This window comes from Notamacropus eugenii, chromosome 1, assembly GCF_028372415.1.
Source record: "Notamacropus eugenii isolate mMacEug1 chromosome 1, mMacEug1.pri_v2, whole genome shotgun sequence".
NCBI classification, from domain to species: domain Eukaryota; kingdom Metazoa; phylum Chordata; class Mammalia; order Diprotodontia; family Macropodidae; genus Notamacropus; species Notamacropus eugenii.
The window spans coordinates 363,561,463-363,580,176 of record NC_092872.1 but is presented as its reverse complement, the minus strand read 5'-3'; the positions used below and the strand labels follow the sequence as shown (position 1 = coordinate 363,580,176).

Sequence of the window (18,714 nt, the reverse complement as noted above, 5' to 3'; positions counted from 1 at the left end):
CTGTAACAAATTCTCTCTCCCCAAAATAACCTGGGGTTTTAGAACTAGAAGGGTTTTTAAATGTATTGGGGCTGCAACATCAAACAATACAGAAACCCAATGCTTCACTCCCCAGGCAACTTCATTTTTTTCTTCCTGCAGCTTAGATATGTAACTCTTGAACATTATATGTTCTCTTGAATATCATATGTAACTCCCGAACACTAAATGTGAGGTTTAATATTAGGTCATCAAAATCAAATCCATTGGCAAGCTGAGCTGCATTTTAAATCCTACTGATCGAATCTTTGGAAGTTCTGCAAAATCTCCGACGAGGATTTTTCTCAGAAAGCCTGTTTACAGAACTAAAGGCTACACAACTCCTGGCTACTGCTAATGGAAAAGTTGCTTCTACACCCTCAAAACACAACCCAAAGATACTACTTAGCCCTGTCATCCTTTAAGCAAACAGCTCTGTTACATTAACCCAGACCCTGCAATTCACTGAATCTTTGGGTTAGGAGGGGCCTCAGATGTCAACACATATAGGAAGAAGAATCAATCCCCTCTCTAACATTGCCCCTCTACTGCAGTGGTTATACAGCCTTTGCTTGAAGACCTCTAGAAAGGAGAAACCCACTACTTACCAAGCGGGTTCATTCTATTACTGGACAACTCTAATCATTAGGAAATGGCTTTTTTTCCATCAAACATATCTGCCTCTGCAACTTCTGTCCATTACTCCTGATTCTCTAGAGCCAAGCAGAAAACTTCTAATTCCTTTTCCATGTGCAAGCCCATCAAATACTAGACAGTTATGTCCCCTTTTAACTCTTCTCTAGACCAAACTATTCCACTTCCTTCGGACAATCCTCATGAGCCTAGGATCACAGCCCTTCACTGGTATACATCTCTAGACATTCCCCACCTTAACAATGTACTTCCTAAAACGTGGCACCCAGAAGTGAACATGATACTCAAGATATGGTAGAGTGCAACAGATATGATCATGGCAGAGTACAACACAGAATTATATCCTCCAGTATGGACACTAGACTTCTCAGGTTTGTTCAGTCATTTCAGTTACTCTTTGTGATCCCATTTGGGGTTTCCTTGGCAAAAATACTGGAGTGTTTGTTCCATTTCCTTCTGTAGTTCATTTTACAGATGAGACAGCTGAGGAAGACAGGGTTAAGTTACTAGCCCAGTATCACAAAGCTAGGAAGTGTCTGGGGTCAGATTTGAACTCAGGAAGATGAGTCTTCCTGACTCTAGAGCTGGTGCTCTATCTATGGTAGCACCTAGGTGCCCTATCTATGGTAGCACCTAGGTACCCTGTTGACCTCTCTTAATGCAGCCTAAAATCAAATTCACTTTTTGGGCTACTCATCTTGGACTTGAAGTCCACTAAAAAACAAACCCAGACCTTCTTTAAAAATTAATTCCTCAATGCTTTCCTAAGAGTTGCCTAAAGAACATATATTTTCCTGTGTATAGCTGGTCTAAGGCCCAGTTATTCTTTCTGCTTAAACTTCTTGAATGCCATTTCAATAGGTTACTGAGTTCAGCTGTGGATAATACACTGTTAATAATGATAAATTTGTTATAGAAATGCTAAAAGAATTTGGTTCATTTTTATCCATCCTTCTTCCATTTTTCTATTGGAATGATCTAGCATAGTTGGGTCTCAGGTTAAGCACCCTGCAAACTTATTTATCCCTTCCTGATCTTTACAGCTTTCTGACACAATGTGCATAATCATCCAACCTTCTCATTCTGTGTATTTATATCTCCAGCACTTAATACAATGTCTCGCACATAGTGAGAACTGAATGAAGGCTTGTTGATGGATTCCTTGCTGGAACACTTTAGAAAGTATTGTATATTCCAAAACAATGTTATCTTTGGCTGCCATATTTTCCTACTTGGAAATGAGAAGACATCTCTTGTAGTTTATCCATGTTACAATAGATAGAGTACTAGGTTAGGAATCAGGAAGATTTATTTTCATGAGTTCAAATCCAGCCTCAGATACTTACTTGCCATGTGACCCTGAGCAAGTCACCTAATCCTGTTTGTCTCTGTTTGCTCATCTGTAAAATGAGCTAGAGAAAGAAATATCAAACTATTCCTGTATCTTTGCCAAGAAAACTCCAATATGGGATCATAAAGAACTGATCACAACTGAACAAACACAACAGAAAATTTCTGGGTCCTTTAGCTCCATTTTTGGCATTTGTACCATATCAGTTAAGATTCTGTAGTAAATTGTGACAATCACATTAAATGTATTTTTCCTTTTCCATTTCCCTCTCTATGATATTAAGGATGTACATCAATTGGTTATAAATGGTATATGAGTTTTACAGAATACTACTGTGCTGTAAAAAATGATGAAAGGAATAGTTAAAAAAAAAAAAACCCTGGGCAGATTTCTATGAATTGCTACAAAATGAAATGAGTAAAACCAGAAAAATATTTTACATAGTAACAGTACATTGTAAAAACAATCAACTGAGAAAGACTCAGTAACTCTTATCAATGCAATGATTCACACCACAATTCCAAAAGATTTATGACATAAAATGCTACATATACCTCCAGAGAACTTAAAATGCAGGCTGAAGCATATCTTTTTTTCTCTTTCTTTCCTCCACCCATCTTGAAACATGGCTAACAGGGAAATATATTTTCCATGATTTCATATGTATAACAGATATTATATTTTCCCCAATGAGTGGGAGAAAGATGGAAAAAGAAAGAAAAACTGGAGCTGCAAACAAGATTGAATTTTAAAAATTTTATTTGAATAGGTTAGGATGGATTTGCTATATTTAGTGATGAATCTGACTTTTGCTCAAAGGCAGGAGATTTTTAACCTGGGGTCTGTGAGCTTATTTTTAATTTTTGATAACTATTTAAAAATAATTATTTTCCTTTGTAATCATATGTATTTTATTTTATGTATTTAAAAACATAATTCTGAGAAGGGGTCCATAAGCTTCAGGGGCCCAAGGAAGTCCATAAAAAAAAGGTTAGGAACCTCTGCTCTAAATAAAAATGCAACTACATCATTCCATCTAGTATTTGGGATGGATGGGATGATAACAAATGAGAAGAGGACCAGCTGAACTACAAGCTTTTTTGCTTTAGTTTTCTCTGCCAAGGAATATATATGGTACTATAGAGAATAATATATGGTTTAAGAGGCATATATAAGCACAGCAATAAGCAACAGTAGTTGCTTAATTAAGAAAAAGCACCAGGACTTCCAGTTTAAGATGATGACATGAAAGGTAGTAGATAAGCCCAGATCTCCCACACAAACCACAACAAATAAATGAAAAGGACCCCCACACAAGGAATATTTAGTCAACAGAAAAAATGCATAATGTATAGTACAGAAGGAGAGGATATCTGATTAGAGGTCAGCCACTCTACCCAGTATCTAAACAAGAATTCAACACCTACAAGTCTCCCCAACAAGTCATCAGGAAGCTATTGCTTAAAGAGTTCCAGCAAAGGGAAGCTAGCTTCCTCCAGAGATATTCCACCTTTGTATAGATCTAATCATCAGTGACTTTTTCTTTATATTGAGCCAAAATTTGCCTTGCTTCAATTTCTACCCTTTGCTTTTTGTCCTGTCTTCTGAAGACAAGTAGAAGGAATCAAACACATCTTCCACATGACAGCTTCAAAATCCATAGCTTTACTGACCCTCTTCTGTGACTCTCCTAGAAGGTGCTAAGCCTTAATTTGACATCAAGCCAATATGTGATCTGTCTTTCCCTTTAATTCAGGTGATTAATCTGAATACAGGGGTGTGGGAGGATTGCCTTAATAGGGTATAGCCAAATGAGAAGAACGTCACTGATTCCTGACTAGAAAGAGGTATTATTCATGTGGACTGGAGTGGACCCTGTTTAGGGTTAAGTACTGATGCGATCCTAGCACCTTAGATGAAGAATCTTTCATTTTCAACCCACTGAGGACTTTGAATGACTTCTTGGCTATAGGAAGTATCAAAGAAAGGCATAGTAGGACCAAGGACAACAAATTTTCGCTGTTGGTTGAATAGCCCAAACTAAAAGTTCTTTGTATTATTTAGAGATTGTCAAAGTATTTATTTTTTGTTAACTTCCTACTTCATAGATTTGTACAGAGGATTAGATAAAATAATGTGTGCAAAATGCTTTGGATAATATAAAATACTATATATGTTTCAGTAATTATTATAAGTGTGTGTTATTCAAAACAATAAAGTTATACAAAGAAAAGAAACAGAGTAAACTCCTTTATCCAATCCAAAACTGCTCAAAGAAGACAAGAAAAAGCCAGAAGAGGCACACTGAGGAACCAGAGAAGCCTGTATGCTGTAAAGTAACAGTAAAAGCCAGCAGAAGCAGGGAGAAGAATTATACCAGTGAAACCAGCACATACAGATCAATGGGCTGGAAGCCAATAGTTATGGGGAAAGAAGTCATTTCAAGGAAACCAGCATGAACTCCTATAAAAGAGCCTGAAACCAGCCAACAACCTAAAAAGAGGGGAGCAATATCACAAGTCGGTGTGGGCTTTAATAATCGGGAACATAAAACCAGATCCTGGCCCTGACTTGTCAGAAGAGTACCAGGGGATATCACAGTGAAATTACAAGTGAAATTAGAGTCCAGGAGAAAAAAAATAAAAGAGAATGAATAGCTTAGAAAAGAAGATGGAAAACTTTATCCAAGTAGTAAACTACATGAAAAAGAGAACAGATGGAACATAACTCACTGACTTGCTAAGACAACGTGAAATATTAGAACAAAACCCAAACAATGAAAAAGTAGGAGAACATATAAGGTATCTAATATGAAAATCAACTGAGTTGGAAAAAAGATCAAAGAAAGATAATTTCAAAATCAAATTCCCTGAAAACCACAATCACCAAAAACTTATAAAAATTACCCAAGCTCTAACTCCAGTGATCATCTGTCAAAAGAAACCTCAACTTAAAAACACCTAGGAATGCCATAGACAATATTCCTAATTTCCAAGTCAAAGAAAAAATACTGCATATTGGCTAAAAAGAGTATGTATATTAAGCAACTAGATACATGATAACACTATCATTCCCTGGTACTTTTGTTTCAGTCTGGCTGCTTGAAGACCCTAAAGATAAAGAATTAATATCATCACTTAATATATATGCACCAAATGTCCTGCCATCTAAGTATAGGAAGGAAAAATTCATTGAATCAGAGGGAAAAATTGATAAGGGGAACCAAATAAATTTTATAAAACATGAGATATAATCTCTCTCAATTGCTATATGGAAACAGAATGAAATATACATATTTTTTCAGCTACGCATGACATCTTTAAAAAACTGACCAAGCGTTAGGACACAAAAACTTAAATATAGTAAAGGAGAAATGTTAAATATCCTTTATTAACTATAATGCAATTAGAAATTATAATCAATAAAGGACTTTTGAAGAAAGCATTCAAACAAATAAAGACCAAAGAAATTAATCCTAAAGAACTGGTGGGTTAAAAACCATATTAAATAAACAATAACTGCCTTGAGGAAACAAAACAAAGAGAGAACATACCAAAACTTCTAGGATGTAACCAAAGCAGTCATTTTAGAGGAAAAATGATCTCTTTAAACACTTTCATTAAGAAAAGAGAAAGAATAAATCAATGAACTGGGCATTCAAGTTAAAAAAAATAGAAAAGCAATCAGTATAAAAAACCTCAAGAAAACACAAAACAGAGACTGATGGATGGAATTTTAACATTCTTTTCTTTTTTAATTTTGAGCTCCAGATTCCTTCCTTCTTGCCCAGTAATTTCTTGAAATATGAATGGATCATTTTTTTTTGATCATGGCTTTCAGGTGCCCCAATAATTTTTAAAATTATTTCTCTCTCAATCTATTTGTTTTTTTCCAGTGAGATGTTTCACATTTTCTTCTTTTCTTTTTTCATTCTTTTGCTTGTTTGGTTGTTTTTTGAAATCTCATGGAGTCAATAGCTTCCATTTGCCCAATTTTAATTATTACAGAATTATTTTCTTCAGCGAGCTTTTGTATCTTTTTTCTCATATGGTCAGTTTTGCTTTTTTAAGGAGTTCTTTTCTTTGGTGAATTTTTGTGCTTCTTTTTAACATTAGGCCAATTCTGTTTTTTTAAAGTGTATTTCCCTTCAGTATTTTTATGCCTATTATACAAAGCAGTTAATTTTCTTTTCATGATTTTCTTGCATCCCTCTCATTTCTTTCCCCAATTTTTCCTCTACCATTCTCATCTTTTTCTTTAACTCTTCCAGGAATTCTTGCTGGCCTTAGGTCCGATGAACATTTTTCTTTGAGTTTTTACACTGTTGTCTTCTGTTTGTGTCTTTCTCTTTCTTGCTACTGTAATAGGTTTTTATGGTTAAGTTCTTTTCTTGTTGTTACCTCATTTTCCTAGTCTATTTCTTCACTTTGATTAAGTGCTCAGGGTTGGACCAAAGTGAATGGAAGACTACATTAAGGCTAATTACAGAAGATAAATACAAAGTATTTGCATAGAATGGTTAAAAAAAAAAAGTATCCACAATGCTAAAGCTCAGAATGAGCTGTGGCTGGTGGTGAGGGAAGATAAGGACAACAAAAAGGGTCTTTTTCAGCAATACTAGGAGATAAAAGAGGTTCAAAGAAGTAATAAGTGCTTTGCTTGGGGTGGATGGGATGATGATAACTGACAACTGAGAAAAGACTTGACTTATTTTTTTCTGTGTTCTCTAAACAGGAAAATGACCTTTACACTGGCAACAACAGAATAAAAATGAGTAAGTGAGAACTGGTACACTAACGACCTCCTATTTTGACCTACTTCTGATTCTCTGGTCAACACCCACCCTCACCCCTTCCACTTTTCAGCTCCATTTTGTGTGCTGTCTTTCCCTATTACAACCTAAGCTCCATCAAGGCAGGAACTACTTTTCTTTGTATTTTCTTGTATCTATATTTAGCACAGTTTCTGGCACACAGTAAACACTTAATAAACGTCTAATGCTTTGCCTGTTACCTACCATTATCCTTATTGAATATCTTTGCCTTGTTAGACTTAAATAAACCTTTTGCTGTTCAATGACCCATATGTACATCATTTCACCCCAACCCTGAACTTGATCTAATGCAGTCCTAGGATCAGTCCTACTGCCAATCCTATGGACCTGCATTTGGCCCTTTGTCTGGATAAATACATGACAAATGCTTATCAGAGTTGCAGATGACACAAATCTCAGAGGAATAACTAGACAATGGATGACAGTCAAGATGCCAAAAGATCTTAATAGGATAGAGAAATGGGCTGAATCCGTTGGGATGAATTTCAGTAGAGATCACCTCTCACATAGGTATAAAAAATGAGGGAGGCATGGCTAGATAGCTGTCATTTTGAAAGAGCTATGCAGTTTTAGTGAAGTATAAGTTAATTAATAGGAGGTTAATGTGATGTGGTAGCAAAAAAAAAAAAATGCTAATTGGACCTTAGGTGGCATTAAGAGAGGTAGAGCTTTCAGGAACAGGAAGAGAGGTGAAACAGTAGATAAAGTGCCAAGCCTGGAGTCAAGAAAACCTGAAAACATTTAACTCCTTTTGTCTCAATTTTTTCAACTGAAAAATGAGCTGGAGAAAGAAATGGCAAACCACTCCAGTACCTTCCAAGAAAACCCCAAATGGGGTCAATAAGAGTCGGATGCAAAAGGTTTCTAGGGATAGGGAGGTGATATTCTTGTTGTACTCTGGCCTTGTCATACTATATCTGTAGTATTGACTTTAGCTCTGGGCCCCACAGCATGAAGAACGACACTGACAAGCTACAAAAAATTCAGATGAAGTTGACCAGGATACTCAACAGCCTCAAGTCTGTGTCACATAAGAACTGTTTGAAGGAAGTTCACATGCAGGAGAATAATAGTAGCATAAGGAAAGAAGAGAAGATTTTTTTTTTTTGAGGGGAAAGGCAAGGCAATTGAGGTTAAGTGACTTGCTCAAGGTCACACAGCTAGTAAGTGTCAAGTGACTTAGGTCAAATTTGAACTGAGGTCCTCCTGATTCCAGCTGGTGCTCTATTTACTGAGCTACCTAGCTGCCCCAGAGAAAAAAAATTTTAAAACCATTCCTACATGTTTCATCGGTTGTGTAACAGAATTAAAGTCATAGTGATTACATTATCATCTAAATAAACACATAAACTGCCAAGTTATAACCAAACAGTGGTCCAAGTCCGCCAACAGGTCTTAATAAGCAAGGGTTGGCATGCAAGCGTGTTCTCTTGCCCACTGTCAGGAAGTCCTGCATGCATCAGCTGGAAGATGGGTATAATGACTTATTTACAATATAATATATAATTATACAACACAAACATTTCAATGCAGGAAAAAGACAAAGTTATAGTAAATTATTAAATTTAAAATGCATCATTAAATTTTTTTGAAATGATGCAAATTTAAAAAAAATTAAAGGATTTTTAAAAAGTAGATTTCCAGGGGGCACTGAGCAATTTTTTTTAAAGAGGGCTGTTTGGAAACCTCTGGCACTAGATGATCACTTAATGGGTTTAGAAGATCAAGCATTCCTTTTTTGTTTATGGGTTGAGCTAGATGGATACCAAGGTCCTTCTCAACTTTCCAATTCTGTGATGCTAAATTTGAAATATACAAAAATTAAATACACCCCACAGGCTGCACATAGTAGTGATATACAATTTCATATGCAGTTTTCTTTTTCTGTTCATAATAATAAAAAAGGAATATTTTTCAAAGGAAAAAAAATGCTATGGAAGTAGAGCAAGAGGGACTTATTGAATCATCAGACCCTTAAGAGGTGCTTCCACCCTTACTGATCACTCTTCCTGAAATCATTTTCCTCCTTATGGGCTCTAACATCAACTAGAAGCTTTTGAAAATATCTCAAGTCCTCCAGTGGTATTTAACCTACCAAAGAGGCTTGGGGCTGCTTCCCAAATCAAAAACATTTTAGTCCTCAATCAGGGCAAAAGTGAAAGTAAACAGCCTATTAAGTAAAGATCCCTCATTTCTAAAATTGAAAGGGGGGAGAAGGTAAAGGGGGAGGGGAGGGAAAGGAGGGATGGGGTATTTATATAGTACCTATTACATGTCAGGCACTGTCCTAAGTACTTTACAAATATCATCTTGTTTGATAATATGATAAAGGGATTGGACTACATGATCTAGCATTCTATTCAGTATTCTAGCATTGACCAAATAATTTCCTTTCTCTAGCTAGTTTTCCTCATCTGCATATTGAGGATAAAACTTGTAACAATAGAGTTTGCCAAAGAAGACCATGACGTCAGAGAAATGATGACATGACTTGCACTTGACTTTGTTTTCAGTGAGGGACGGCTGTGCAGGTCACCAGCCTGACTTCTCCTCCTGAGTCATCTGAATACAGTGACCAGATATTCATTAGGATGACAGGAGATGACCCAGGATGAAGCAACTGGGGTTAAGTGACTTGCCCAAGGTCTCAAAGCTAGTGAGTGTCAAGTATCTGAGGTGAGATTTGAACTCAGGTCCTCCTGACTCCTGCCCTGGTGCTCTATCCACTGCACCACCTAGCTATCCCTAACAATAGCACTGTTACAGGGAAGGCACTTCTTAAACCTTAAAACACCTCCTTTGGGAAGTTTTTCCAGATCCTATTAGTAATGACTTCCCCCTCAGACAAATGAGGGCAGGGTAAAGTGATAGGTGGGGGTAGGGTGGAGATAAGCATTTATATAGCACTTACTATGTGCTAGGCATTGTGCTAAGCTAAGATCTTTTGATCCTCACAACCCAGAGCAATGGTTAGAGCTATTACTAGCCACATTTTAGGTGAATTCTGAGGCAGACAGGTTAAGTGACTTGTCCTGGGTCACACAGCTAGAAAATGTCTAAAGTTAGACTAGAACTCGGGTCCAGTACTCTATCCAGTGTGCCTCCTAGCCCTTTGTTTTGTAGCCATCTTATTCGATGGTTTTGTAATATTGTGCCATGTAGCAATTTGCATTGGTAGATCTACTAGACTGCTAGACTAAGATCTATGAATGAAAGGAGAATCTGAAAGCTCATACATTTCTTGACTGAAAAAAACCGGCCTTGCTTCTCAAATTATTTTTTTTCCAGGAGCTTTCGTCAGCATATTTTCCGTTTTCTATCTTTCTCTGATAGAAAATTTTTAAAAAATGAAATAAGCCCACTTAGGAAAGAAAACTCTAAGGAATTTCTAAAATCACATATTCTAGATTTATTTCCATTTCACACAAGCTACCCCTGCGTGGAAACATTTACACCAGATAAATCATGCTGTTTCCATGAGAACCAACACTTCTATTTTTTAATAATACAATCGCTAAGAAGACAATGACTGTATTTTCTGCTACTCACTTCCCCCACCCCTAGAAAAGCACATTCATAAAGACCTCCTTGAATTTCCCAAGATTTCTTAATCAGAGTGACTTCACACAGTTCAATTGAAGCAGCCAGAAGTGAAGGCCACAACTTGCATGAGCTAATGCAGAGAGAAGTGAACCAGAACCAGAACACTTTATTCAATGACTACCCCACTGAAAAGACAAATATCTCTGAAACACTTCAGAAGTCTCTGCTCAATGCAGGGCCCAACAACTCCAAGGGACAGAAGATAAAAGAAATATATTTCCCATCTCTTGATGGACAAGAGTTAAAGAGTAAGGCATATATTTTCAGACATGGCTAATGTGTGGATTTATTTTGCCTTAGTATATATCATATTAATTACAACTGAAAGGTGGGATTTTTAGCAGAGGGGAGCAGAGGATAGAATTAAAGAAGTTATGGTAATAAGTCAGGAAAAAAATAATAATAGTGACATTAACAGAGGGAAGGGGAGGGAGACAGAAGGGAAAAAAAGGGGTAAGGGAGGGAAAGGAGTAAGGAACTGGAATGGGGGAAGAGACAGAGGCAGAGGAAGCAGGAGTAAGGGAAGAAATAAGGCAAGAGAATATTTATTATGCATTCACTAAGTACTAGGCCCTGTGGCCAGCGCTTGGATCCTGACTACAACCTTGAGAGTTAGGTGCTATTACTATATCCATTCTACACCTGAGGAAAGTGGCAGACAGAGGTTAAGTGACTAGGAAGTGTTTCAGCAGGATGAGAATTCAGGTCTTTCTGACTAGTTCTAATGCTCTATCCACTATGCCATCTATATGTCTCCAAGATGAGGAAATGGAGGACCAAAGAGAAGTCAAGCGATCCGACCAAGGTCACTTGAGTAGTAAGTAGCACAGCCACAGTCTTTCTACTACAAAGGCCCAAAGCTCTTTCACAGTTAAAGCAACCCAGCCAAGAGTTAAACCAATATAATCAAACCAAAAGACAGCTAATTCTGTTCAACTCCTCATAGCTCTGAGGAAGTCAGAGGCCTGTCAACAACTCTGTGATTTTTTATACTATCATTTTATCAAAAGGTCAACAATATTGGTCCCCTCAGCTTCCTTAAACAGCACCATAAAAAACCCAAACCAACAGGGACACTATCTGCTGAAGGGATGGGTGTGTTCCTCAGCCAATGACAGCTAAAGACTTAATGTATAAGCTGCTAAAGTCAATATCAGATGACAAGCATTACCCTTCCATTTATTCAATGTTGAGAGTTGGCTTATGCCCCTCTCTCCTATCTATGCCCTACCAATCCTCAACTCCACCCCCTGCCTTCCCTCACATAAACATAACTTTCTCCAGAATCGATTTGAACCTCGTAATCTCTTTCTGGTGTTCCTAACGAGTGTGCACTGTGCCAGTGTGAGAACAAATAAACAGTGGATCAAGTTTTCATAAATTACCCTGTGACTTCCCCTTGAGCGAAGGGATCCTTGCTCAGCAATCTGACCTCACATACATGCAAAACTCTCAAGTGGGCTACACAAATCCCAGCCCCAAAAGATAGAGGCAGACACCACTTTATAACAAAAATCAGCCTGCTCATGTCAACATGAACTGTTTCAGAGTGCACTGAGTGCACATACTCATCATCCTATATTAATAAAAGTTAAAAAAATAAAATCCTAAATGGGTTAAGAGAGTTTAGAGTCATCAGGTTCAATGATACTACCTAGGCAATGTAGGAAGTAAACTGTGGGCTTTCAAACAAAAATTTTTGGACTGGTTTTCCTGTTCCCTAACTCCCACCCACACTGACAGCTTAGAAACTCGACTCCAAGAGCTGGTGTCTTTGATAGGTGACCTGTCAAACTTGTCATGGGTTGGGAAACTAACCAGTTTTGTCATAGGCTGTTAAGTACCAGGAGAGCATGAGGAAACTACTGGACTTGGCAAACAGTACCTCCACTGAGGCAAGACATAGATTAAGCTCATGTTTAGTAAATGATTGAAGGAGAGGGAGGCCAATCAGGGTGCCAGGAGCAGGTCAGGTTCTTTTGCTCTCAAACTTAAAAGACTGAAAATTGGAAGGGATCTTAGGAACAATCCAGTCCATTACCTTCACTTTACTGATGAAGAAACTGAGATCCAGAAAAATGAAATCACTTACCCAAAGTCATACTGCAAGTTAACTAGGCCTTTCAAGATAATTCTGGACTGAAAAGACATGGGTTTCCCCTTGCTAGTCAAAGAGAACACAGAAGGAATGCATCCATAAAATGCCCAAGTCATTACAACAAAGCATCTAAGTAATCAATTAGTACTTGCTTATTAAGCAATCATTATGTGTCTAGCACTGAATAATTAAGAAACACAAACAAGTATTCATCTATTGACAACACAATCTGAATACCTTTATTTTTACTTGAAAAATCTAGAATATTGGGAGAGAAAGCTCATCTCTGAGTGGGGGGACAAAAGGCCTGGAATGCCTATTTCAGCTCTAATGGTCTGTTTTAACATTCAACTTTTTAAGGTTATCACCAGTCCTAATTAATGCTTAATAACATCAGAGCAATGTATTTCATTGCCTCAGGCATAAGGATCGAAGATTTAGAACTAGAAGAGACCCCAGTATCACCTAGTTCAATTCCCTTAATTTTACAGATGAAGAAACTGCAACCCAGGGAGATTAAGTGAATTCATAAGAATAGCTAGCTAGCATTTAGATAATGCCTTGAAGTGCTTCACATGTCTTAGTTGCCTGAACTGTCCAAAGTTACAAGGGTGGTAAACTGAATTCAAATTCAGTTCCTTCTTGAGATTCCAAATCCAGTGCTCTTCCCAGGGGGACGATGCCTTCTCAGGTTGAAGGAAATGTGGGTCTTAACATTCTTTTAGTATCTGCAGCCTAACAGGACAGTAAGAAAAACCCTAGATTTGGAGTCATATGACCTGAGTTTCAAATGCTTAACCTCCCTAGGCTAATTCTTCCTCATCTATAAAATGAGTGGGTTGGCCCAGATTATCTCTAAAATCTCTTCCAGTTCTTAAGAACTATCTTCCTTTTATGTATATCATCAAGAAGATAGGATAAGGGAGCAAATACAGTTTCTATACTTCCAAGAGAAAAGCTACACAGCCACCCCCATCCCCCCCATATTACCTCAGAGAATACAGTCCTTGCTCAATCTACTGGGGGAATGAATAAATAAAACTTCTGAGGAAACATTCTAACAGTGTGTAATGTTTAAACTTTACTGCACAGGTCCTCCCCAGCAAACAAACAAGCCTGCCCTCTGGCAATAAAGTCAGATCACCTGCTTGGGAGAGCTGCCTTTCTCTGGCCCAGTCTCCCTCCCATCCACTTTTATTACAGGGTGCATGGGTTCACCTCCTCCCCCCATTAGAAACTGAGGTTTCTTTTTCAATTACCAATTTCAACAACCACTGAGTCTTGAAGAAAAGATGGTTTTAGAAAATTTCACCAGTGACTGAAACTTCCCCCCTTCTCCCCAAGCCCCTTCTCATTTTCCCTTGCTATATAACCTTGTGAAAGTCATTTTCTCTTTTGGGTTCTTTTTGCTCCCTGGTAAAATGAGGGGGTTGCACTCTAGGATCTCTTCCAGCTCCAACATTTTATGTTCTTCGTGCCAGTATTCTACATCCTAGGGCCCCTTACAGCCCTAATAGTGTACAGTTTATGATTCCAATGGTCCTCCCTCTGATAATTCTATGATTTTAAAAGGCATTCCAAGTTTCCACATTCCAAGTCTGTATCTAGCTTACTTTAGCCTCACGTTTACCTGTAAGGTTAAGTGGGATCAGTATTTTTCCCAGTTTACCAATGGTGAAACTGAAATACAAAAATTAAATCAGACTGGTTTGGAATTGTCTCTCTCTCTCTTTTTTTAATTCTTTACTTTACAACCTGCTATTATGCCAGGATTAAGATCAGGGAGGGTCTCTCTCCCTAAAGGCAGAGCCCTGATGTAAGGAGAGCACTGGCTACTCCCTCACAAGAGGATCGCCAATAAAGAAACCCATATGGTATTATTCCTTCTGGAATGTGGTCTTGGGGGGAAGCGGAAGTGCCTCTGCCTGATACCACAGTAACGATCTCTCTAACTTTGCCTGCTCCCTCACACATCTGTTTGGTTTTTCATACATTCCCATTACCCATAGTTTAAAGAAAAGTTCCTAGCCTATGTACTATTATGTTTATATGCGCAGCTTTAAAAAAATTCCTAGTGGGTTTAAGAATCTTGTGAAGTACCTGAAACCAGGGACAGAACCTCAGGCAATGGTAAGAACACTTGGTTTACTGAATCCACCTAGGACCAAATCAATCCAACTTCTCCAAACTTTGTGGCAGAAGGGAAGCCACCTGCCTTTGGCAGCCTGCGTGCAAATCTCTCCACCTCAAGTCCCCAAAGAGTGAATTCAAGGCACACCTTTGCCCTCTCTTCTCACACCTGCGCTGATCCCAAGTTCCTGGGGATCCCCTGAGCTGTCCCCAACCCTCACACGCTTCCTCCCCCGGATCAGGCAAGGGCATCATTATGGGGCTGGGAGGTTTGGGATGAATGGTCTCCAAAACCCTGACCCAAACGGCAAAGGGAGCAGGAAATGGGTAGAGTGGAAATCAAGAGTTCTCGAACCCTTAAAAGAGCCATCAAGCTAACCCATTCTTAACGAAAGCATGATTTATTTATTTATTTTACCTTGCAGGTTTTGAACTCGGATGTCGCTAATCTGCCCGATGAGCTCTTCGCGTTGAAACCAGTCCCACTCGTGCCCGGCCATGAAGGGGGGTGGGGTGGGGGAATGAGGGGGGAGAGGAAAGCCGAAGCCAGGAGCGGAGGAGCAAATCAGCTGTAGCAACAGCAGTAGTGGCAGAGAACAGCTGGGGGGGGGGGGGGGGGGGGACTAGGGGAGGAGGATTAGGAGGAGGGGCCAAGAAAGAGCTCTGCAGCAGCCCCCGCTGGAGCACAGCTGGAGAGCACCACAGCCGGGTCTTCCCCTACAGCTGGAGAAGCGGGATAGGCAGTGGGAGCTGCGAGGAGGCCTGTTAGGACCAGCGGCCTCGCCTGGCCACCAGGTCTACCGCCCGGAGCCCAGGAGGAGGGCAGGCAGCTACCCCAGCGTCTCCCCCGCCCACGCTCACGCTCGCAAGTCTCACTCATACACACACGTTCATTCCCGTGGAGGCTCTAGGCCAGCGCTGGGGAGGGGGTAGGGGGTGAGGGAAGGTAAGGAGAGGGGAACAGGGAATGGGGAAGGGGGAGGGAGGAGGGAAGAGGGAGGAGGGAGGAAGGCAAAACTCAGTCCGAGCCTGGGATGGAGCAGTTGTGTGTGTGTGTGTTTTCCTTCCCCTGTTTCTTTTTTTTTCGTGTTTTTTGTTTGTTTGTGTTTTCTCTCTTTCGTTACTGGTGGGTGATGATGAAGTCTGAGTCCCCGCCGCCTGTATTGTGATGTCTCTGAGTTGCCGAGGCTCTGCTCTGGGTGACGCACAGCAGGTTTAAACCAAGTGACCGCGGCGATCGGGAGAGACAGGCACACCTGGCTAGTATCTGCGGACCACCGGGCCCCTCTCCTGGTCCGCCGAGCGATGCCCTGCCCCCAGACCCGGGGTCACTCTTAACCATTCTGCGTCCTCGCTGCGCTCCTAGCCTTCCAGATGGGCTGCAGCCCACCCGAGGGGAGCCGCCCACGCCCCGGGAAACTGACCTGGAATTGAGACAGAAAGCGCGGGGCGGAGCCGAGGGCTGGAGGAAACTGACGCAGGGCAGGAGAGGCAGACTTAGCGTGGAGGCGGAGTCCAGTCTGAGAAGTTCCAGGAGAACCTTGGCCCCTCCAGCTGAAACGTGGGGCTGGGTTATGGTTCCTGTGGACTGGGAGAGTGGGGGACAGCCGTCCTAGACTGTTTATCGTAGAGTATCTGAATCTCTTTCTATGTTGGCATCTCTGCCCTCTTGGATTTATTCCAGAAATGTTCTTTGGGAGAATGTCCCTGGAAGGGATGAAAAATGATTCCTCTTTTCCCTACCAAGTCAGATTTGACTCCCAAACTGTATTTTCCTATGTCATATTGATGATACCTACCATTGGTATAGCTTGTTTTTTTCTTAGTAAAGATCTTTTATACAGAGAGGATGTTTGGTTTGGTGGAGAGAAGAATCAGAAGAGTTTTATAGCCTCAGCTCTTACATTAACTTGGGCAAGTCATTTCCTTCTTGGGACTTCACTTTTTCCCTCTATAAAATCTGAATGATGTGCGTAGCCCCTTCTAGCTTTCACATTCTATGTTAAGAATGTTTCCACTCTGAAAGTGCATTAAGGTCCTTTTTAGCTCTAAAAGTTTGTTCTAATATGCTATGCTCTATCTCCTCACAACCCTTACCTGTGAGGGAGGTGAGACAATTATTTTCCCAGGTTTAAGGATAACAAAACAGGCGGAAAAACTGAGTGACTTGCCTGAGATTCTGCAGTGAGTTCTTGCCACAGTGGCTCCCTCTAAACTCCTAGCCAGGTACTATGCCCACTGGATCAAACCAATGTTTATGGGTATTTGGGGGTTGGGGAGTGTCATTGTACTGGGGCAACTCCTAGGCCTGAATGAGATGCTTCAGTCCAAACTTTGCCCTATACATATGAAGTACTGAAGTTATATAATATATTATGTGAGGAAAAAAAATAACATCTATAGGTCATTATTAATAATTTCCAGGGATCAGCCATCTAGCTAGTAACACTCTCATGTTTCACAATCTCCATTTTATAAAGAGAACTGGAACTTGGTATACAGATTGAGGCCAGAGAGTGAGTAAATAGAAGGGCTGGGCTGGAGCTTCAACAATTCCTACACCCTGGCCTCCTGCCCAGTGATAAGAAGGTCTTCCACATGTGGATGACAAATGAAGAATTTTGTCAAGGACGACACACATTCATACTGGAGAGAACACTAGACTTCAGATCAAAAGACATGAGTTAAGTCATGGCTCTGGTACCAAATAGGCTGCATGACCCCAGAACAAGTCATTTAATGTCCCAGAGCTTCAGTTTCTTCATCTGTAAAATATGGATACATATCCTTAAACCCTCCATTTCACAGGTATATTGTAAGAAAAGGGCTTTGTAAGCCCTGAAGTGCTTGAGAAATAATAATTGGGTATGATTTGACATCCATTCACAAAGTAACATTTGCTTTGCCCACCAAACAACAGGATTCTTTTTCTGGGTTCCCCAGTTCTGATCCTCAGTGAATGCCCGAGTGTAAGAAGCCTCTTTTATTTAGTTCCTTCTGCTAGTCATCTTAACTTCAATTTATTTTAGTTAATAGCCATGGAATTAGAATAGTCAGAAAGTAATTTTCTTTCCAAAATGAAAATCAAAGACAATCAGCCTTCCTTTCTATTATAAGGCAGTCACAAGGGAAAGGAGCCCTTTATCAATATACAACATGGGCATTTGACTTAAGGATAGGTCATTTTTCATGATATAAATGATGAATCCAGTGAATAGAATGAGTTCAGCAGAAATAGGAACCAGTGCATTATTCTGGTTTAACTTTTATTGAGCATAATAATATTCACTCATCCAACCTCATGTTTTCAAACTGATGGGACAGAAAGGAAATATTAATCCTCTTAGATGAACTGAATCATTCATTCAGTATTTCTCATACACCATATTTTATGTTGAGCTCTGTGCTAATTAAAACATACAAAGTTAAAACAAGACATGGTCCCTGCCCTGACTGAGTTTACAGTCTATTAGAGAATATATGCTATGTAGACACAGGTCATTATAATACAAAATAGAACATAAGTACATTAAAAAAAACTCACAGTACTTTAATCCTTATAAGTTTCCTTACAACAGTTTATGAGATAGGTAAAACAATTATTATCTTCATTTCACAGATAAGGAAACTAAGTGTTAGAGGTTAGATGGCTTGTTCATATCCACATAGTTAATATGTCAGAAAATCATTCACACCCACTCTCCTGCCTCTACAGCCAGTTGTTTTCCCACTAAATAAAGGTGCCTACATACAAAAAGAATATCAGAATCCAAATCCCAGTTCTCACCTTACTACTTATGTGACCTTGAGTAAATTATTTAAACTCTCTGCAACTCAGTTTCCTCATCAGTAAAATGAGGGGGGTAAAATAGGGGACTTTTGAAGTCCCTTCCAGTCCCAGCCTACTGCTTGTACTACCTTCTGCAAATTACTTGTGTCCTGGTTTCCTCTTCTATAAAATGTGTTAAGATACTAAAGTCCTCTATGTTTTGTTCTTGCTGAGTTATGTCCAACTCTTCATGACCC

The 18,714-nt window shown here is 39.5% G+C and overlaps 1 protein-coding gene across 3 annotated transcripts in view; it reads right to left on the bottom strand.

The window, feature by feature from the left end:
- Window positions 1-16,466, bottom strand: part of CLMN (calmin) — a 162,323-nt gene extending 145,857 nt beyond the window's left edge. The window contains exon 1 of one of the 3 annotated variants that reach the window (XR_011971897.1): window positions 15,107-16,465. Coding sequence is in view for 2 of the 3 variants with exons in the window: in XM_072630323.1 (XP_072486424.1) it covers window positions 15,107-15,188 (82 nt within the window). In the remaining variant the exon portion in view is untranslated. Of the gene's footprint in view, window positions 1-15,106 lie in introns of all 3 variants that reach the window. The other 2 variants (XM_072630323.1, XM_072630322.1) reach the window with 2 other exon arrangements.
- Window positions 16,467-18,714: the final 2,248 nt, after the last annotated feature.